This window comes from Nomascus leucogenys, chromosome 20 (genome assembly GCF_006542625.1).
Source record: "Nomascus leucogenys isolate Asia chromosome 20, Asia_NLE_v1, whole genome shotgun sequence".
NCBI lineage: Eukaryota > Metazoa > Chordata > Mammalia > Primates > Hylobatidae > Nomascus > Nomascus leucogenys.
The window spans coordinates 3,113,233-3,136,310 of record NC_044400.1 but is presented as its reverse complement, the minus strand read 5'-3'; the positions used below and the strand labels follow the sequence as shown (position 1 = coordinate 3,136,310).

At 44.6% G+C, this 23,078-nt stretch overlaps 1 protein-coding gene across 1 annotated transcript in view; it reads left to right on the top strand.

Moving 5' to 3' along the window:
- The window catches only part of KIF5C (kinesin family member 5C), a 153,135-nt gene extending 130,057 nt beyond the window's left edge, over positions 1–23,078 (top strand). Inside the window, exons 22-26 of the mRNA XM_003278698.4 lie at positions 1,668–1,739; positions 4,344–4,448; positions 6,506–6,722; positions 7,939–8,052; positions 19,430–23,078. Coding sequence (XP_003278746.3) covers positions 1,668–1,739; positions 4,344–4,448; positions 6,506–6,722; positions 7,939–8,045 — 501 coding nt within the window. The 3' untranslated portion in view covers positions 8,046–8,052; positions 19,430–23,078. The remainder of the gene's footprint in view (positions 1–1,667; positions 1,740–4,343; positions 4,449–6,505; positions 6,723–7,938; positions 8,053–19,429) is intronic.

The window sequence follows — 23,078 nt, the reverse complement described above, 5'->3', positions numbered from 1 at the left end:
AAAACAAACAAAATGAGAGAAAGTTGCCAAACTCAGGACTCTATATTTAGTATTTACACCCCAGGAGATGCCTGGCCCTTGGACAAAGCACTGTTCTCATTCCGTCTTCTGTTCTCATTCCCCTTTGGTGTGGTGGTGTTTTTATGAAAAAATGTAAACTGTGGTTACAGTTCAATCAGTAACGAAACCACTGACGGGAAGGAGAGAGAGCGCACGCAGGGCGGGCGCAGATGTTACGGAGCGGGGTATCCGGGCTGAGCTCCCTCCCGCAAGGCCTGGGACACTGTGCCTGTAACATAGTGAGTGCTGCACCCCTGCCCCTGGGCTGGAAGGCGGCACAGCCTCAAACAGGTCCTGTGTGCACATTATTCATAATCACAGATCCATTTGGTTTCCTGCAGAAAGTAATTTACCTCATCCGAGGACACAATTGACTTCAGGTGCTTCTTATTTCAACACAGAATTGGGCCCAGTGATAAGACCTTAAATTAACAGAGAGCCGTTACTGCAAAACACTCAGTGTTTCCGTAGCTTTATAGTCTGTTTCTTCCTTTTAGATGTGAGCGTGTGTGAGTTGCATCCCTCAAAATTCTGTGTTAAAGCAGGTCAATTTAGACAAATACAGTTTGCATGCAGAGTTTAGCTCTCTCCTCTTCCTCTATGGGAAAATATTTTGCAAGGAACTGATCATATTTCCTATAGTAAATACATGGAGACTTGAACAGACAGAAATATTTGATCTTCTGATCTTGTTAACAAAGATTACCAGATTTGGCTCAGGCTCTTGTCTCAGTAATCTAATTCCTAAGGTTTCATTTGTAGAAAATAATCCAAAATGACGGGAAAAAATGCCCCCAAGATTACAGTGAAAGTTTTAACAACAACAATAAAAGGAAGCAATACAATCCTAATGAAAAAATGGCTTTTATGGTATGAAATATGCACCAATAAATTCATACTAGTCATCTTTATTGGGCACTTAATATGTGCCAGAAAATGTTCTAAGAACATTATAAGGTTCATCTCATTTAATCTTGACAGCAATGATGAGGCAACCACTGTTTTTATTCTCATGTTACCAATAAGAAAACTGAGGCACAGAAAGGTTAGATAACTTGCCCAGGGCCACCCAGGAGGAAAGTCCATGAAATGCCTCATCTGTAAGCTCAGTGATGTAAAACAAGCAAGCGTGTGGACTTGCGCCCGAAGCAGGTGTGGAGACATGAAAAATGTGAGTCAGTTACTGTGAGATATTGTGGCTAATTTTTCATTTAAGCTTGTTGGTATTACACTGTAACATTTATGTAATAAAAAAAGAAAAAAGGAATTCATCCTGATACAACATAGCCCAGTAGGAATTTTTGTGAGGAAACCTTTGAATTTCTGTGGGTGAGGGAACGTGTGGTTCCACGGTGAGCAGGTGGGCAGGCTTTGTTCTAGTTTACAGTTTGTGGTCTGAGTTCTCAGGTTCTGCACCTCAAGGTGCTCCAGTAATGACACTAGGTCCAGGGGTCAGCATGGTCAGGGTGGGGGTGTCACAGGGAAGGGGGTGCACCAGCGGCGTCCATGGCAGGCTTGGGAAGTGTCTGGGGGAATGATCTGGTGCCAAATGTGCCATAAATTCAGTGAATTGCTACACTTAAGTGGCCTTTAAAAATCTCTTCCAGTCTAGAGAATTGCAGACACTGCACAACCTTCGGAAACTCTTTGTCCAGGATCTGACCACCCGAGTTAAAAAAGTGAGTTCTCTTTGTCTGAATGGGACTGAGAAGAAAATCAAAGATGGCAGGGAAGAATCATTTTCAGTTGAAATATCACTTGCTTAAGTCAGGGCTGGTTATGCTTAAAAATTAATTACTTCACACCAGAGAATGTTATTAAAAGAATGTGCTGGAGGCAAAAAATACTTGGTAACATTTTCCCATCTGATTTTTCCTTCTTAGTAAAAGGAAGTCAGAATGCTTTCTCTGGCCTTCATTTCAAAGGAACGCATATTTTTCTGGCCCCCACTGTGTGAGGGCGACTGCTCTTGACACAGAAACATTTAGAGCAGCCATTTCCGAAAGCGTTGCCCAGAAGCCTGGAGAAGTCGGACCGAGAGAGCCTCTTATTTGTTTGTTAAAAGGCCATTGGGGCTAGGTCAGAGTTTATGAAGCACGTCAACATCCAGTATTTTATTTGCTTTTCCCAGCAACCATGTAAGTGGTGCTTAGTGTTCCTGTTTTTGCAGATGTGGAGACAGGCTCAGATGTTAAATAACTTACCCAATATTGCACTGATAGGAAGAGCCAGAGATAGGTCTGGAACCCAGGCCTGCTGGGTCTCTGGATCTGAGCTTCTTCCACCCTCATGCTACACCGGCAGTCTGCAGACACTCCGTAGTGGTGACTCCCCCAAACAGGTTGCAGAGGTTTAGGAAAGGAGTAAGAGGCGAAGGCAGCAAGATGGCTACTCTTTCAAAGTGTTTAAAAGTGATGGATGTCACACAATAGGCCATGTGTAGAGGGATAGTAGGATTGAAGGAAGGTCTGTTTAAGAAAAGTGTGTGCATATGTGTGTAAATGTGTGTGCATATTTGAGTGTGTGTATGTGTGTGTGTGAATGCATCAGTGTGAAAGAGCCAAGGGAAAGAGGTCAAATGTCTTACAAAGATAGAGTTGGGTCTGAGAGGGAGAGGGCTAATAGTGTAGACGGATGTATTAGATAGGGTTGGTAAGGAGAAGGGACACAAATTCCTCAAAAGGAGGAGTGGAGAAGTCAAGTTGGAAGGATCGGCAGGGAAATACATGCGGGTGGAAAGAAGTCACATTTGATGACTTGGGTCTTCTTGGTTTATGTGGAGGCTCAGTCCTTGGTGGGGAAGTAGGGAAGAGAATGGGAAGCCTAAGGAGACTAGACATGGTTCAGGCCACCAAGGTGGGGGACGTGCTATGGAAGAGGAGAAGGATTGCTGAGCAGTGGTGTTGGTGTTGAGTCAGAAGCATGGGCTTGGTGTGGCCCCTGACAGCATGGTTTAAGCAAGTTTAGAATCCTGGAAATGAAAATAAGGAAGGCAGAAAATGATGGGCAATTTCAAGGCCTGCATGGCAATGGCTAGGCAATTAGGTAGTAAGCACAGTCCAAAATACAAATGACCATGGGGGCCTGGACCTGGCAGGAGAGTGAAGCCAGAGCAAAGGTGATGGCCAGGGAGACTAGACAGGGGAGGGCACCTGGCCAGAGGTTATGACATGGACTGAAAAGGTTCAGTCCGAGGAAGGAGGTGGAAGCCATGACCATACCTGGGAGGCTGTGGTCCTAGGGAGGGTTAGGAGCTTGAGATCAGACTTCCAGATTTCATGATAGAAAACTCTCTAGGAAAGCCCTGCTTTTAGACCAGTGTTTTTCTGCTGGTGGTTCTCTGGCCATCAGCCTCAGCATCACCTAGGAAACTGTTTAGATATGGAAATTCTCATACCCCACCCCAGGTCCACTGAATCAGAGACTAGGGATGGGACGTGGCAATCTAAGTCTCAACAAACCCTCCCCTGGGGAGCCCAGTGCTAAGGCTCAAATTTGGGGGGCTCAGTTTTACACTGAAGAGCTGCAGGTTTGAGATGCTCATGTAGCCGTTACCTTTAAGAAAAAGGATGATGATCTCTTCGACAATCAGACAGAGCAAACCTGCTTTTCCACCTTGGAACACCGGGATGTGTTTGCACCTGTACTTTCCAAGTTATCTGTGCCACTCGGCTTGCCAGGAGTGCAGTGTTTTGCCAATTTCAAGATCTGATAAATTTCAAGAATTTACCCAGCATCCGGATGCTATGATTAATTTGAGCCTGATTCATTAATGAATTTTATAGATTTGGAAGCTGAAGGGACAAGCAGAGGCCATTAAGACTTCCCAGTGGAACCATAGACACTTGGTTACAAGTTTGGTGACTTGTTGTCCCATCATGATGGCTGAAATCAAATTTAGGTCCTGGGTTTATGTTTTCGCAGTTGTTGTTTCTTAATAAGTTTTGGAATGCTTTCTTTTGAAAAGAAGTCTCTATTTACTACATGAAAGGGAGATGTATATTTTACTGAAGATAACTCATCTGCAACTTTCAAAAGCAGATTTGAAGGAGTTTTTTTTTTAGCTCTCTAAAAAATAGCTCCTCCTTAAATCGCTTTTCATACTAATAAGGGAAATTAATTGGGGGATATGTTGAGTCTAGACTTTTAGAACCTCTCTCTGTTTTCACTTTCAGAATACCCTTTGGTGGGAATGGGGATTTTTTTTTTTCCATCCACATTATCCTGGGGTGGAGGGTGGGTGGGTGACAGCCTGTCCTGCTGACCCCTTGGTGTCAATGCAGAGTGTGGAGTTGGACAGCGATGATGGAGGGGGCAGTGCTGCCCAGAAGCAGAAAATTTCCTTCTTGGAGAATAACCTGGAGCAGCTCACCAAAGTTCACAAGCAGGTAGGAGAGTTCTGCCTGCTGCGCTCTGATTCCCCCCTCTCTCCTGGAAAGAAGCCCCACCAGGTTTGGCCACAGTGTGCGGAGAAGGCACTGAGATTGAAGGTAAAAGAACTGTACACTATCAGAGGACGTGAGGGCTGGAAAGGTCCTTACAAATCCTTTAGTTCTCAGTGACTTCCCATATATATAAAGGACTTTCTTTTATCAAAGCCAAATATAACGCATAGGGTTTGAGCTCTCTGGGGTTGGAGAGGGAAGTGTTCAGAGGCCTGTCTTTTCATCCTGCCTCCACCCCGACTTTGGACACCAACTAGCCTCTGTGTCTCCCATGACACCTCTGAGGTACCTCTCTGGACCTGAAAGTGGACACCACTGAGCTGGTTCAAGTCCTTTATTTTTACAGATGGGGAAACAGACTGGTGCCTTGCTTCATTGCACCGTGGGAGGACCGGGACTGGAACCAGCACCCTCTCTGCTCAGCTGCCCATTCCTAGCGATCTCAGATGCGCTCTCGGATGCCTGCGATGTGCTGGCATTTGTCTAGAGTGACAGAGAGTGATAACTGTGTCCAAACTCACCAGTGATTTCAGCAGGTCATTTGTCTTGGATACTTTCTTTTTAAATGTTGGTGTGTGCATGGCTGTTTTCCCTCTTTAGGAATTGGGATGTGATGGAAACGGCCCAAGTTTTTAGACCACATGGCCGAGGAGATGTCATTTCTCTTTGACTTGTTAAGTCTTCTTCAGTATTACTGATGATGGCATTTTTTCCCCAGAGGGAGGATGATAAATTCGAGATAGTTGAAGCCACTCAAACAAATTGTCGATGAGAAACACGAAAGCAGAAACTGTCAGGGAGCTTGAAATAGGGCTCTGAGATGCATTTTTTAAATTTATTTTTATTTTTATTTAAAAAAATTTTTTTTTTGAGGCGGAGGCTTGCTCTGTCGCCCAGGCTGGAGTGCAGTGGCACGATCTCTGCTCAGTGCAACTTCTGCCTCCTGGGTTCAAGAGATTCTCCTGCCTCAGCCTCCCAAGTAGCTGGGATTACAGGTGTGCGCCACCACTCCTGGCTAATTTTTTTTGTATTTTTAGTAGAGACAAGGTTTCACCATGTTGGTCAGGCTGGTCTTGAACCACTGACCTCGTGATCCGCCCACCTCGACCTCCCAAAGTGCTGGAATTACAGGCATGAGCCACTGCACCCAGCTGAGATGCATTATCTTATTCATGGATTGAATGAGCATTTATGAAAAATGTACTCTCTGCCAGGCACTACAGCTGGTGCTAGGAGAACAAAGCAGGAGACCCAGCAGTAGCTCACTTTGGTGTGGTACTTTCTGATTTTCAAAACTCCCTCCATCCATCTGGATCCCCTATTATGTCGTACACTTGTGTTATAGATGTGTGTATACTTGAGACCTGTGGTGGTCAAATGACTTATGCCAAGTCAGATGGCCAGGACGTAAAGAGCTGGCCCTTGAGCCCACTCCTACCTAGGGCTGGCCTGTTGCTTCTTCAGTCAGCAGAAAGGCGCAGTCTCCTCCTCTTCCTTAGCTTCTGGATGTGTTGCAAAGCTGGGTCCAAACCCCATGCCAGTGTGAACAGCAGGTTCTGCATGGAAGGAAGCCCTCTGAGAGCTCAGGAACACGCGCGTTTTTCACTGAGTCCTTTCGGACCGACTTTAAGTGCTTCAGCTTTCTCATGCTAATTTACTATTCTCATACGTGGTCGATCTTCTCACACCATCCCCCTTTCCTCTACACACACCCAAACAGAAGAGGAGGTAAATCCTGCCTCAGATGGAAAGTTTCTTGGGGTGGGAAATAGCTTTTAATTGCATCCCCACCCCACCGTTCCTTGCACCCCGTGAATCACGTGTTCAGCAACCCGGACCCCACAGTCTGAGTTTTCCTTTCCTTTCTGTGGTTGTAGGGAGTGCCAAGGACGACCATTCGGGGGCCACCTGTTCAGTAGCAGGGGCTGCTTCTGGCTACTCTGGTTTGTGCAATGCTGCCTGCCTGGTAGTAACTCCCTTCCTTTATCCTCCTGCCCCAGCTGGTCCGGGACAACGCAGACCTGCGCTGTGAACTGCCCAAGCTGGAGAAGCGGCTGCGTGCCACGGCGGAGCGCGTCAAGGCGCTGGAGAGCGCGCTGAAGGAGGCCAAGGAGAATGCCATGCGGGACCGTAAGCGCTACCAGCAGGAGGTGGATCGCATCAAGGAGGCCGTGCGGGCCAAGAACATGGCCAGAAGGGCCCATTCAGCCCAGATCGGTACGTTCGTGCACCGTGGCGCCCCGGGTTTGAGAAGCTACTGCGGCCTCCCAGCTAAGATCTGCTGAAAGGTGAAGACAGCGCTGGCCCGCTCTGGAACATCTGAAAGGCTGGGTTGGAGCCCGCAGGACGCAGCCCTCACCGCACCCTGTGCTCACCCTTGGGGAATGGGAATGTCAGGCGCCCCCGTTATCCTACTCTGAGATATTCCAGCATACATCGTGGTCTCAAAGCTTCTGAGCTGGGCAGAGAGAAGCCAGCCAAGGCTGTAGGCCTAGGTCTTGGGCTGTAAATGGGTACACTCTTAGAAATACTGGAATAGGAGGATATTTCTCTGCAAGGTGTGAAGGGCCCTGTGTTCTGCACGCGGTGGGACCATGAAGGAGCCCATATGTAGCCAGAGCCCAGGGAACGCCTCCAAGTGCAGGTTTGAAAATACTCCTGAAAGGGCCAGGCTGGCATCCGTGACAGGGTGTGGCTACAGGCGGGCACAGAACCTGGGGAGGTTTGGAGTCTCAGCCTCTTCAAGACCTGTATGGATTTGGGCATTTTGCCCATGTAGGAAATGAGGGTGTAGCCAGAGTCCTAGTTCCTGGGGTAGCCATAGGGATAAAAACAATTTAGGGATATTCTCTAAACAGCTTCTTCTCCTTTTTTTTTTTTTAAATTGAAACATCTCCAATAACATGTAATTAATTTATTTCCCATCAGATATTGCTGTGTAGATGTATCGTAAACCAGCAGTTTCACGTTTCTAGTTTTAAATCATACCTTAGAATAGTGGTTCATTGCATGTGTAGGATTTCATACCCTTTGAGAATCTATTAAAAGCTATGGACCCTCTCCCCAGAAAACAGCATCACAGGCAGAATTCGGCATCCAAATTGAGGGGCTACACAGATATCCTTGAAAGTCATGGGGAACCTACGATCCATTTCAGATACAACTGAAAATCTTTTTTTCTAACTTTTCTTGGCCCAAATTAGAAATGAGCTAATTGATGTTTCTTTCTGTCCCCTAAATATTTGGATGCCTTGGATTTGCTAAGTATACTGATAGTTTTCCCATTTTCAGAGAGATCTGGTGATTGATAAGAATTGTACTGCTGATAAGAATTGTGACTTTTAGTTGTCACAGGTGACCTGTAAGATATCAGGGTTGCTGTTAAGCCTTTTCTAAATGTCTGTTCTCTCTTCTTTCTGTTGGTTGGTTACAGCCAAGCCCATCCGCCCCGGACACTACCCGGCCTCATCTCCAACGGCCGTCCATGCCATTCGAGGGGGAGGAGGCAGCTCTTCAAACTCCACTCACTATCAGAAATAAATACAAAGTGAGTCCCATGTCAAGGGTGGTTTCTCTATCTAGAGGCAGAGGCTTCTTGCCTTTCCAAAGCCTCTGCCTGGCAGTGGACCTTCAGTAGAGAGGAGTTCGGCTTTACTCCAGCACACGCCCTGGGGGTTCCAGGGAAACAGAGACCCAGACCTGTCCTCACTCAGTCTAGAGCCCTGGGGTCTTCTAGCTGAGGCTGCCTGGGGCCCATGGGACCTGGAGCCAGGCCCGGCCTAATCCCCTCCAGGGGTAGGGGTGGTGAGTGATTCAGCTGAGCTTTGTTTTGCCTGTGGGACTCCCCTCTTTAGTTGGCATCCCAAAGGGCATTACCTGTTTGTCAACTGCTTTTACCCAGAGCAGACAGAAGTTGGGGGTCGCTTTAAGTCTCAGGAGCAGAATATAAAGAAAGAGCCAGATAACAGAAAGTGATGTTTTTATGTTTACTATCTGAACTCAACAAATGGGGATTTTAAGAAGATATCTAGGTGGGTCCAGGATGCTTTTTTCTTTGAGATGGTGGTCTGCGAGCTTCTCTACCCACAACCCACATGCCCGACATTTCTCTCCCAGCAAAAAGAAAGGAACAAGTGATATTCTTTACAACAGACAAGAAGCAGAGAGCGAAAACTGTCGTCCTTTGTGATGGAAATGGAGAAAAGAGGTTACTAGTTGGGCAGGCAGACAGATGACTAGGTGACCAGAAAACTTTGTTTAGAAAAGCTCTGAACATGCAGATGGGAAGAGGTGGCTCTGAACATTGTCCTTGGACTCTAAGCCCTTGCTAGGGTAGCTGGCTCCCAAGGCAGGCAAGCATGCAAGGTTTTGAAGCCTGGACCCCTCCTCATCCAGTCCTTTCGGCATCAAGGCAAGAAGGCGAGCAGGAGGGGCTGGAGCCATCACTCAGGGTCCCGGCATGGCCCAGGCTTAGGCTACAACTTCCAAGGGAAATGCTTTGGTAGCTGCCCCCACACAACTTGTACCTGTGGTGCCCCAGGCAGTGCCAAGGAGCAGGCCAGGGGCCAGTCAGAGTAGTGGGAACAGGAGGGAAGGCGGAGGCAGCCCGCGGGCGGGCAGTGTGCCTGCCATCATCTGCCGTCTTCTAGACAGGAAAATGGGAAATGGTCTTGGCAGTGGGCCACCCCATTCCTATCTAATCTCTGCTTCCAATCAGAAATAGAATGAAACTGGAAGTTAGAAAGTTGCTTTTGACTACATATTGTCAGTATCGAGGCTGATACCTGAAGGGAACTCTAAGATCCAGCTGGGCAGCTTAGAACAGAAAAGCCTGAAGCAGTGGTCCTCGAACTTTGGTGGATGTGACATCCTTGAGCACCCAGAGACCCAGGCTCCTTAGAGGAGGAAGGGCCTGGGCTTTGTTTGTCTTTTTAACCAAGTACTCCGGGTGATTCTGATATTCATCGAAGTTTGAAAACTCTCCATGGTTTATACAGGATGGCAGTTTACGTCTGTCTTATGTAAGGGAAATTTGAAGGTGGTACATCAGTAGTTAAGAATCTCCACAGTGGAAACAAACCTAGCCTCTTAACTAGGTTAAGCACGTGCCTGCCTCCTGAACTCAAGGCCAGCTCAAGGTCACCAAATGACTTCAGTTTCAGCCATCATGCCTACATTCCAACTTTAGCAACCAGAGAGGAAGCAGAGAAGAGGCAAAAGCAGCTGTCCTGAATGAATCTCCTTTAAGTAGCCTTCCTGAAGCCCCATGCAGTGCCGATGCCTCCCTTTCCCTGGACAGCACCGAGCCACATGGCCACATTTAGCTGGGAAAGGTAGTGTTTTAGCTGGGCACATCACCACCCCAGAGAAAGGTAATGCTTTTAGGGCAAGGACAGGGAGAGTGGATGTTGGGGTGGGCAGCTGGCACACTGTGCATTGTGGAGCACCTAATATGCCGCGGCACTGGGCTAGATGTAATATAGGCATCACCTCATTTGATGAAAGCAGAGAGGTGTGTATGTGTGTTTCCCAGCAAGACCTTACTAAATATACTGGTCCAGGGATTCTGGGGTCCAGAGATTGTGCAGTGGGACAGTCACCTTCATGGGTTCCAACAAAGGTCTGCCAGTCCCATATTTTAGGTAGGCTCCAAACAACCAAATGCTGGCCATTCATCACCAGTGTAGCCTCTTCTCATACAGAAGAGTGAAAATCAGTAGGTCTGGGGAGACTTTCAAGACCTTCAGAGTGACAGAACCACCCTCACCCATTATGGCATTTTTAAAAAAAATTTTACTTTAAGTTCTGGGATACATGTGCTGAATGTGCAGGTTTGTCACGTAGGTATACATGTGCCATGATGGTTTGCTGCACCCATCAACCCATCATCATATTTTTGAGATGGAGTTTCACTCTTGTTGCCCAGGCTGGAGTGCAATGGCATGATCTCGGCTCACTGCAACCTCTGCCTCCTGGGTTCAAACGATTCTCCTGCCTCAGCCTCCTGAGTAGCTGGGATTACAGGCATGTGCCACCATGCCCAGCTAGTTTTTGTGTTTTTAGTAGAGACGGGGTTTCACCATGTTGGCCAGGCTGGTCTTGAACTCCTGACCTCATGATCCACCCACCTCAGCCTCCCAAAGTGCTGGGATTACAGGTGTGAACTACTGTGCCCAGCTGGCAATTCGTTTCTTTACTCAAAGTGTGACAAGTGGTTTTGATAGTTTTATCTGAATTCAGAGCCTCCTTGACATACCTTCTCCACACAGCTTTAGACACAGCTTCTATAACTAGGTGCTTCTCTCACCAGGCCACAAAATAAACAGGCCCCCTCTTACAGCTCTCAGGATGGCAGTGTGGCTGAGGGGACTGGCATTAGACAAGGAACCTGGGTTCAGGTGTCAGGTCTTCCACTTCCTTCAAGTTACTTAAACTCAGAGTCTGTTTCATCATATATGAAGTGGGGAAAATCTTTTATCTTGGTCATTGGCATTGACAGAAGGCTTAAATGAGGTCATGCTTCTAAGCACATAATAATTGCTCAATAAAAATGTTAGCTGCCAGTACAGCTGAGCACCACAGAACATGGTAGTTGATACATGTTGGTTTATAGTGTCCTTTAATTCATATAGTTGTTACTAAATGGGTTTTAGTTGCTCTACAGCAATCAATCCTAGCCACTGGGTAGGGAAGGCCTATTGCTAACTGAATATCCTAGTTGTTGCTATGAGATAATATTGGCTGGGCATGGTGGATCACGCCTGTAATCCCAGCACTTTGGGAAGCTGAGGTGGGCAGATCACTTGAGGTCAGGAGTTCAAGACCAGCCTGGCCAACATGGTGAAACCCCTTCCCTCCTAAAAATAGAAAAATTAGCTGGGCGTGTACATGCAAACCTGTAACTCTAGCTACTTGGGAGGTTGAAGTGGAGAATCACTTGAACCCAGGAGGTGGAGGGTGCAGTGAGCCAAGATTGTGCCACTGCACTCCAGCCTAGGTGACAGAGTGAGAGCCTATCTAAAATATATATATATATATATATATATATATAAAATTTGCTTATCTACAGGCTATGAGTATTTTTAAGAAATGACTGGGCATTTGTCAGTGGAGATTAAAAAGGGGTAGTAATCAACAGATTCAGGAATTGCAATTGAAAAGTAAAAAAATGCTAAATCCTTTTTTGAAAAACAATTGGAAATATGGAATTCATTGCTTAGATGAGAACAAAGCCTTTTTGAGACAGTCTTTCCTGACCTTTGGGATTTTCATTCTGAAGTGTCTCTTCCCTGGGTAGAAACGATCTCAATTGCACCCCAGCCCTCCTGTGGAGTCAAAGCACATATTCTTACAGCTGGATATCTTTGGAATTTCCTTCTGCTTCATTTCAGGGTTCAAGAATTATAGCCATAATGAGTATTTTGGTTTATCCTCAAGGTTTCAGAGCCAATGAAGATGCCAGTGTACAAAAATCAAAAGAACCCAGGATAATGCTGGCTTTGATCTTATCTGGTTCAAATCCACAGGGGGCTGCCTCAGGAGGAGATGATCTTTTTCAAACCCCAGAGCTACATATGGGGCAGTGCAGTGCAACGATGTGACATTGGGCAAGTTACTTGATTTCTGTCAGCTTTAGTCTTTCTTACTGGCTAAGTGGGATCAGGCATCGAGAGCCTAGCTCTGTACTTGGTTTCACAGTGAATCAGACAAGAAGGCTGTGTTCTTGTGCAGTGATATGCTTGTTAGGGGAAGACGGACAGAAAAGAAACAAGGTAACTTCAAGTAGTGGTAAGTGCTCAGAAGAAAACAAAAACAGGCTAATGGAATAGAAACACTGTTTTAGAAGAGGGGGTGACATTTAAGTTGAGAACTGAGTGATAAAAAATGCCAGGCACACAGCAACCTGGGAGAGAGTGGTTCGATGATCACTCAAAGGTAGGAATGAATGAGGGTTATTTGAGGAATGTTAGCAAGGCTGATAAGGCGGTAGCTCATGATCTGGGAGAACCCATCTTCATTAGAGTGGTTGGGGAGGGAGTTGAGCCCAAGTAAATGAAGGTGTTGAGGCTGTGGGCAAGTTAGATTGTAACCTAGTGTGAGGGGCCACTGGGGCTGTAGGCATGGGAGCAGTGGGAGCTGGTTCATGATTAGACAAGGCCACTCTGGGCTGGACCCTGGAGAAGGGGTAGGAATGGGGCAACAGTAAGCACTGGGGGTTGCCTAGGGGGTCACTGTAGGTGGCCATGGGGGAGGGTCCGGTACCAGACCCAGGTGGTGGCAGCAGGGGAGAAGTGGCCCGAGTCAGTGCCTGCTTAGAGCTGATTCAGCTGTCAGGCTCACTGATGAGGATTGAGAGCAAGAAAAGGAGGAAGGAAGGGAATCAAGGTAGTTCCTAGATTTTTGTGGGCCCTAGCAATGAGGGAAACATTGGTCCCTTTTTAACCATGCCAGGGAAAATCGGGGGATGAGCAGGTTTTGTGGGAAAGCTTGGTTTCCATCATGTTGCTTATGTGCTGCCTCTCAGTCATCCAGCTGAGCCCACCACCCAGGTGGGTGTGTGGAACAGGCGGCTGGATCCGTCGGTCTGGAGCACAGGAGAGAGGCTGAGGTGAGGCCAGGGCTGGAGAGTTGTGACCTGTAGATAGTGTGTATGGCCATGGGTCTGAAGGAGGCAACCTAGAGAAAAGGTGGAGACAGCAGAGAGGGGAGCTGAGGGGCGAGTTGGACCAGGCCCAGGCACTGGAAAATGGGAAGGTCAGAGAAAGGAGGTGGCACCAGCAGAGGGGCCTGAGGATCATGTGGGGGCACAGAGGTCAAGTGAAGACCTTGACCCTAGAAGGAAGGTGGTCAGCTCAGAGCTTGAGTAAGATGACGATAGAGACTGGGTGGTTGAAGAAGGCCAGATGGCGGTGACCTTAGCATGGACTAGACAGAGCAGATGAGGAAGTAGAGCCGGCAGCTGAATCCGCTTTGGGGGTTTTATTTGAAGGAGATCAGAGAAATGGAGCGATGTGGGGTTCATGTGGGGCTGCGTTGCTTTTCTGTTGTAAGATGGGAGATATTACAGCATAGCTGTGTGCGATGGTGATGGTATAGCCGAGCCGGGCAGAGGAGGAAGCACAGCTGCGGGTGGGCGGTAGATGGGGTGGGTGCATCGGGAGGCAAGATCCAGCTCACCTTAGAGCTTGTTTTCTCGTGCAGGCAAGAAGCCAGATGATCAGCTGAGAGGGAGGGAGGAAGCAGGGTCTTGCTCTTGAGACCAGAGACGGTGTAAAACCGACCTCTCAGGCAGTGCTGAGTCCTTCTTTGCAGCCCCACACTTAATGTACACACCCGATTAAACATCTGCCCAGCTCCCTGGTTTTGAGAGCCCTGGAGATCCACTTCCTTTCCAGGCAGTACTTTGGCAAGCCAGGGGACTTGTTCAAATGTCTCCACCAGATGGCGCCAGTGGGGCATTGCTGAAACCTTAGCTGTTTTCTGAAAGACCGAAGGTGGCAGAATGGTCTTTTTTCTTGGTTTTCCTGTATTTAGACCATTTTATCTCAAACTTGAGTAGTAAATACAGTACTTTGAAAGGAATACAATTCTCACAGATCCCAAGAGTTGATTTAAATTATTTTATTATAATACTTAAGTATTTGCACATTGTAAACAGTATACATTTCCTACTTACAGATCTTATACAACTGTCAAGTCAAAACAAATTTAGAAATTAAATTGAAATAAAACCACAAATAAAAAGTCCAAACCACCAAACTTCACATAATTTAGTGAAAGAAGGGCTTTTTCTGAAAATAAAGAGCTAGGTGCAATGCGACCCCGGAGTGCGTTGCTTCTTGTAGAATTTGGGATGCCCGTTTTTTGTGTGTTGTGGTGTGACTCAATTCTTTCACTCCTGTACTCCCAGCACTCTGAGAGGCTGAGGCAGGATGATGGCTTGAGCTCAGGAGTTTGAGACCAGCTTGGGCAACTTAGCAAGACCTTGTCTGTACTAAAAATAAAAAAAATTAGCCAGGTGTGGTAGTGCATGCCTGTAGCTCCAGTGACTTGGGAGGCTGAGCTGGGAGGATCATTTCAGCTGGAGAATTTGAGGCTGCAGTGAGCTGTGATCATGCCACCACACTCTAGCCTGGGTGACAGAGCAAGATCCTGCCTCAAAAATAAATAAACAAAAACAAATACATGAAGATTACCCTAGTGCCTGGCACTGAACAGCACTCCGTGCTCATCTGTGTTGTCCTTGTCACCTGATCCTGTCTCCTCATTCTACATCCCAAAGAGGTGGGATGAGCTGTCAAGATCCCATAACTATGAGTGGTAGATCCTGGGCTAAGAGCGACGATCTTCTCTGCAACAGTTCTCAAAGTTCTTGGCCTTAGGATCTTTTCTCCTCTTAAAAAGGATCAATAGACTGGGTATGGTGGCTCACGCCTATAATCCCAGCACTTTGAGAGGCCAAGGCAGGAGGATCATTTGAGGCCAGGAGTTTGAAACCAGCCTTAGTGAGACTCTGTCTCTATAATAATAAAATAAAATAAAATAGAAATTAGCTAGGTACGGTAGCGTACGCCTGTAGTCCCAACTACTTGGGAGGCTGAGGTGGGAAATTGATTGAGCCCAGTAATTTGAGGCTGTGGTGAGCCATGTCTGTGCCACTGCACTCCAGTCTGGGTGACAGAATGACAATCTCAAACAACAAACAAGGATCAATGAGTTTATATATATATAGGTTATATTTATTGATATGTATCATTTTAGAAACTAAAACAAAATATTTAGAATACTGCCAGGTTCATTTAAAAAATAGTAATAAGCCCATACATGTTACCATAAATGTGATTTGTAATGAAAATAACTATTTTCAAAACAAAAAATAGCCAAATGGTATTGTTTTACATTTTTGCAAATCTCTTTGATGCCTGGCTGTTTAATAGACGGCAGCTGGATTCCCCCAGCTGTTTCTGCATTCTGTCTGTTGCGGTGTGCTGTTTTGGTTGAAGCGTATAAAGATAATCCCCCCTTGTCACACCAGACGAGATTCTTGGCCATTGGACAGCTAAGAAAACTGTGGAATGGGGAAGTTGGGATCATAGTGCCCATATCACAAGTTTGTCTGGGATTGAATGAGAGAATGTGAAAGAAAAAAGTCCTAGAAGAGTACCTGGCAAAAATTAGGCCCCCATGCATGTTAGCTAATGTTAAAGTGGTCATGGGGACAGACCCAGCTGAGGTGGGACTGCAGGGAGAGAGGACAGAAATAACTGTAGGTGGGTGCTGCAGCGGCAGAAGACTTTGAAACTGGCATTCTCAACCCAAAGGGGGGAGTTGTGGAGCACCCGGAGGCAAGAATTCCTGATTCTGTCTGCAGCACAGTAGGCTCCTCCACTTTAATACTCTTCAGCTTCATGGTTCTCAGAATCATAAATTCAGAGCAACTAAAATTGTTCCTCCACAGCAGATTGTACCAAAACTCCAATGAGATAAATCCACTTCTATTGAGCAGTGATAAGTAGAGTACAATCGGTAATTCTTATAATGTGGGGATTGAATTATAAAAATGCAAAAGAAAAACTAAAACTATGTACTGTTTGGATTAAGCTTAAATCCACTGCAAGCAATTGCAAAAGCCCAAGTTGGGGGTGAAAACGGTCTCTAAATACTTCTTGCAAAACCCTTGTATAATTAACTTCCTACATTAGCCTTCCCCACCCCTTCTAAAGAAAGGTGATTTTATTTCCTCCTAAGTCTGGTCACACGCTGCCACTTTGAATTGCCATCTCCAGTTTGGCAGAGCGCCAGGGGAAGTCCTAGAGCAGGTCAGTTGGTCCAGTCCCCTGCCTCTAAGTGAGTGAGTGGCTACTTGGAAGAGAGTCAACAGGACTGGGTTTTAAAGATTCTCCAGACTCCTCAGTCTCTCTGGGATTAGAACAAACAGAAATGCTTTATCTCAGGGCAAAACCATTTACCTTTAAAATTTGTATCTATTTTCTCCCATGAATTTATCTAAGGATATGAAGATCCAAATAGTGGGAAGGATGGATGAGAGCATCCTACTGGAATCCATGTTTCTTGGGCCTGCTGGAAAGACTTCTCAGCAGACAGGCCTGTAGAGATCCTTAACTGGGGATGAAGAGGAACACTGCATCCTAGTAAAGAAAGGACCCTTTATTGGCAGAGTTCTTGTGCTTTTCCTCTCCTCTCTCACGCTCCTTGAGGTGACTAAACTAAGCAGGTGGGGCCTCCTTTGTGGCCCCGTGTTTCTTCCAAACTATGAGCCAAAACCTGCTGAATCTTGCCCAGCGGGGATCGGGGGCTTTGACTGAAAGGCTTCCAGGGGAAATCGTGTCACTTCATGGTCTGCTGGAGTTACTGAGGCCGCCCCATTGCATTTGTGTCTAGTGCCTGCTGTGTCAACACGGTTTGGCTGCAAACATTGCGTCAGGCCATAAGCCCACAATCCAAGGTATGTGCCGGCACCTCTCTGCCTCCAGGCACCAGGACGGCCATCTCATCCAACCAAGGGGATCTCATCTGACCGGGGGAGAGCGTGCGTGGAGAAACGAACCTGTGAGAAAGTGAAATGGCAGTTTCAGTGGTGGCATTCAGGCAGCACTCCTGTTGGTTTTCAGCTCAAAGTGGATTTTAAATAACAACTATGACCATGCTTTTAGGTTTTTCACTTCTAATACTGACAATAAGCCCAAAATTTCACCATAAAGGCCATGTTCTTCCCAAAGGCATCTTACTCTGTGTGACTTCTAAAAATGACAGGAATATCACCCTCTAGGGTTGTTTAAGCCCTTCTTAGTTGTGTAGCTTTGCCACTGTGGATGATTATACCAAATGAGTTCTGTGAATATTTTTTCTTGTCAGTAAAGAAGTGGTTTTGTTTTGTTTTTGTTTTTTTGAGACTGAGTCTCACTCTGTCACCCAGGCTGGAGTGCAGTGGCATGATCTCGGCTCACTGCAACCTCTGCTTCCCAGGTTCAAGCAATTCTCCTGTCTCAGCCTCCCAAGTAGCTGGGACTACACATACATGCCACCATGCCGGGCTAATTTTTGTATTTTTAGTAGAGATGGGGTTTCATCATGTTGGCTGGGCTGGTTTCAAACTCCTGACCTCAAGTGATCCACCCACCTTGGCTTCCCAAACCAAGTGCTGGGATTATAGGCATCAGCCACTGCACTTGGCCAAGAGGTGGTATTTTTTAAAAGAGTGTGTTGTTCTGTTTTTTTTTCTCCTACTCAGTTTCCGTTCTGTATTTCTTCTCCCTTTTTCACCCACTTTGCTTTTATCTACTTTTATAACCCCTTTCTAGACTGAGAATTTTTCTATTTATATGTAACTTACATTCTGCCGATTTATACAAAATATGTAAGGTTGCTTACAATATTATAACATATAAATCAGGAGAGTGAAGAAAAAAAAGGAGCATGGTAGCAGGAATCTGAGATATTACCACAGTTGAGCACCAAATGTTGATATAAGCCTTCTGGAGGCAAAACAGAAAGCATAATGCGTAATGTGTCAGGTTATAGAGGGCTTTTTTTTTTTTTTTTTTTTTTTTAAATCAAAAGAGAAGGTGGGCTTTTCTTAGTGGCTGTCTTATTTCCAGTACCAGGTAATTCCATGTATTTCTTAAGGATCAGGCTCTACCTCCCTCTTTTGTCATCCCCGTCCCCATCCCCTAGAGTACCAAGAGCTGTGCACAAAACCCATAGCAAGATCTCAGAGCTAGGGCCTCCAGCTGGTGACAGGAAGCAGAGCCTTTCAGTGTCTTCTGAAAGTTGAGCTTACTGGTGTTGGGTATAGGCTGACAGAGGCCACTCAGGCTGGTCTAGACGTTCATCCTGGAGATGCACCCAGCACCAGCCAAACCTCTGGTGGGAAGTGGAGTGAAATGGAAGGGGGTGGTCTTTTGGAGAATCTTATTATCTGATGGAGACGAAGCATATCTTTGGGAACTGGGAACCTCTTTCTACAGAGAGCCTGGGTTAGGGGCCCCATTGCACCTGCTTGCTATCCTAAGTGCAGGCAAATGAGAAATGTTTTAATTTCCCCCTAGGAATGAGAAAATGCATTATGTTACTCTGAATATCCATAGCCTCAACAGATACCGACTTATGGAAGAGAATGTTGAGACTGTTAGGACTAAATACTTAAAGCAAGATCAGGAAATAGGAGGTTGTGCTGTTCACGTGCCACTATCCACATGTGTCTTTTGAGCTCTCAAAATATGGCTAAGTCCAAATTGAGATGGGCTGAAAGTGTAAAATATACACCAGATTGCAAACACTATTGTGTAAAAAAAAAAATCTCAGTAGTAATATTGTAATGTAAACGCTCTCAACATGTAATACCAGTTACATGTTGAAATACTATTTAGGCTATATAAAATACATTACAATTAATCTTACCTATTTCTTTTCATTTTTTAACATAGCCACTAGGAAATTTAAAATTAAATAGGTGGCTTGGCCGGGCATGGTGGCTTACACATGTAATCCCAGCACTTTGGGAGGCCGAGGTGGGTGGATCACGTGAGGTCAGGAGTTTGAGACCAGCCTGGACAACATGGTGAAACAGCGTCTCTACTAAAAATACAAAAATTAGCCGGGCGTGGTGGCACACCCTTGTAATCCCAGCTACTTGGGAGGCTAAGGCAGAAGAATCACTTGAATCCGAGAGGCAGAGGTTGCAGTGAGCCGATATTGCGCCACTGCACACCAGCCTGGGTGACAAGAGTGAAACTCCATCTCAAAAACAAACAAACAAACAAACAAAAAATATGTGGCTTATGTTATATTTGTATCTGACAGCTCTGGTCTAAACATCTAGAATTAAACAAAACTTTTTTGAGAAGTAAATTTCTACTGTGTTTTCTAATTCCTGTGTTCTCTCTTTGGTTCTCTTTCAACAGATATGACCCCACGTAGCATGTCAAGGACTACATTAATCACCAATTCCTTTATTTTCCCCCCTACAGTTTCCATTTTTTTTTATACTTGCTTATTCCAGCCATCTGCAGTATACCAGTTTCAGGTCTTTTGAGCTGTGTAGAGTTTCTGTGTGTACAGATGTGTGCTCGGACTTTTCTCTTTTTGAGAAATCTGAAGGAGATGGTTGCAGAAGATCCACTTACTACTCAGAACCATTACCGCTGCCTCGGCCTCCGGGGTGTTGGCTGGTTTCTGGGTGGTTCCTGGAGCCTCCTCTGGGCAGTGCACTGTCCCATCTGTACGCCCTAATGTGCCATTCCCTAGAGGGGAACAACCAAGTGCCGTGGAGGCAGATGATCATGCTCTGCCTCAACTGTCTGGTTTCCTGTAAAATAAACACGTTTTATATTTTTAGGGAACAAAAAGTGCTGCTATAGGGTTCAAAGTTTTCATTCTGAACACTTTTCCGAAACAAATTACCCCAAAGACACATTTTGAATATCCTGGTCACATTTTTGGATCTGTAAAATATACCTTTTAGTATGGCACCTGTTAAAATGCAAAGCAAATTTCTTTGGGGCAGAAAAACAATCTGACAGTAGCAGTGTAGAATTTGTTCATTCAGATACATCTGTGTAAATGCAAAACGTCATAAAATTCACCTCCGAGCTGCTTGCTTTTGAACCTGCAGCAACTAGTCTTAGCCGGCCCGGTTTGAACGTCATTCTTTCAGAAGTGCTGAAAATGCTGCAAAGTTGGATAAGTGGAAATGTGGCTGCCCCTCTCCTCACTACTTCCTCTCTGATCGTTCTGGAGCTTGCATTGGGAATGGCTGCTTTCTCTAACCATTTTCAGCTTGAGTGGGTATTGCTGAAGAAATCCAACATCATTCCAGCAGTTGAAAAAGGAAGCCTTGGGGAGAAAGTACTTGACAAAATTTTGTTCTTTGTGCTTGTGTATGAATAAGTTGCCATGAATAAGTTATTATTTTAACCCATAATTGCCGACTGTTTATATGAATTCTTTCTTTGGCACCAAATAGGTTTCATCTTCTTAGGCACAATTAGAAAAAATCCACACAGATGGATATTTTACATTTAGTTATTGCTTTATCCAAATACATGAATCTAAAGCTGAATCAACCCTTACTTCCAGTTGGGCTTATTAAGAAGATCAATTTCTAAGTAGTAAAGTTTTCAGGGAAACTGACTGTGCTGCTATTTGTTTTGACAAATTTGGGGGTAAGTCAATGACAACCAAACCAATCTCGGTGAAAACTCCTATCCTATCGTGTTGTGTGCCCAAGATGAGTGAGCTGGCACTGTGCCCTGAAGCTTTCACCACTGTAATGAAATATATGCCAGGGGAGACTTTGGGCTTTTCTCATGACTGTGTGGGTCGAAGGTAGCTCAAGTGTGTGTGTGTGTGTGTGTGTGTGTAAAGTGCTAAGAACTGTGCATTGACATCCAAACATTTCTTGTATAAAATTTCCCTAGCAAAGCAAACCTACTTCGACTTAATTTATTTGTTAAATGTTGCACTTTGTTTATGTATGTTTTGTTTTTGGTGGGGAATAAGGAGAGAGAGGAGGACAAATTCTTTTGAAGTATTTATTTCATGAAGATGGCAATTTTGCATTTGTTTAAATTTTCTTCATTCTTAATTTTGTTATCAGTGCCAGCCCAATATACCTGCTCCATCACTATCTGCAGTCTGATAAAAGGGTCCTTGTGGGGCAGGTTTTGCAAAGCTTATCAGGTAATAACATATGCCACATAACCTTGTTAATATGTTTGCTTCTGATTTGGGAAGCTAAACATTGGTGTTTGAGAGGATTGCCAATTATTAATTGTCATTACCACTACTGTCCATTACTTTTTGTTTGGAAATTGAACAAAGGTCAGTAATGGTTTTTGGCTCTTGTTAATATCCATCATAAAATAGATTGTTTTAGATTCTTTCCAGAGTGATTTTTCCCTGGGTACCCCCTTTCTACTTCTAAAGAATTGCTTGGCACTTTCATGTTTCAAAGGGAAACATTCACTTGTAGTTCCATTTTACTTGATCTCTACAAGGGACTGACAACATTCGCTTTACTTTTATTCACAGAGAAAGTTGGCTTTGATGTCTCTTAAAGATAATTCTGCTAGTTGCTGATCAGCCAGTCAGTTCACCTAGCTTCAATCTTTATAGGACTTCTAATCTAATTTTCCTATACTGTGACTAAAAGGGAGGCAAATTATTGGAATGGGTTATTCAAATGGATCCTTAAATATTGCTACGTATAATAAGCCAGTTTATATCAGGACCATGTACTCTGTAGGCCACTTTCTAAAAAAGCCACATATGTGCAATTTTCAGGTTTTTAGACTATTGTTCCCTGTACTTTAAATGTAAAAACCACACTTCTGAACAACTAAGCTCATGAATATGATTTTGGTTATATGCAGCTTTTGACTAGTGTGTATTGTGTCTTTTTCTCCTCTATGAATAATTTTATATTTCATGCTACTTCTTGAAAGTTTACTCTTTGATGCTCTAAGAGAACAGCCAGATGGTTTATATGAATAATCTTTATCTGCAGGATGGTGGATTGGTAAATTAGGAGAATGCTGTTTGAGATATCAAGATTTATGGTTGGGAACTAAAATATATAATGCCAAATGTGTTTTTGTCAATTACTAGAGAATTCCGTGCAAACATATCATCTCTTCAAATGCTGCACACTTTGCTTTTGTTAAACAGCAGATAGTAGACAGAACAATAACAGTTTCGCATTAAGACTTTTAAAGGAAATAGAATCATGTGATTAAGAAATCAGAAATTTATAGATATATTGGGATAAATGAAGAAATAAAAATGTTTGTCTAGAATGTAGCATCTAGTGACTTTTTAAAGCCCTAAAGTTTACATAAAGAAGCTCTAGTTCTTATAGAAATAACTGAAAGCAAATAAAAGTTCTTAACAATCTCCTTTCGAAGTGCATTTTTTTTTAAGCAGGGCAGGAGACATTTGGACCCCGGCTATATGACATATTGGGAAAGGCAGAGGGTGGAGGGAAGATTTCACTTCATTGTCTAGCCCAGAATCTTGAGCAAGCTAAAGAAACCATCATAATCTAAAATTGCTTCATTTAACACCAACAATTTAGACTTTTTAAACCAAGCATTGAATAATGGCTGGATAACTGCCGAAGTAAGTGCCGCTCCATGAAGTCTGCTTACTTATTTAAAAATTGTGTATCAGTTTTAAATACTGTTCATTGTGTGCAGATAGAAGGGGAATAGGGCATTCTGTAGAATTATACATGTCTAGTCTGTAAAGTGTGTCCTGTGTACTGCAGATGTGTGTTCTCTGGGCTTTATGTATCTGTACAGTAGCTTTCACATTAAAAAAATTGTGGACAAACTTTTCCGGGGGGTTTGAGGGGAGAATCGTGGTTTATATCAATGACGATGCTGTACTATAGTCCATGTAACAAAAGATCTGGAAGTCACCCTCCTCTGGCCCACGGAAAATTTTGGTAATCTTCTAGGTTCTAAAATGAAGATGTGTGGGTACTCTGGCAGACTGCATGTTGTATAATTTGAAAAATACTAAAAGTGGAAAATAAAATTGAATTAAACTTTG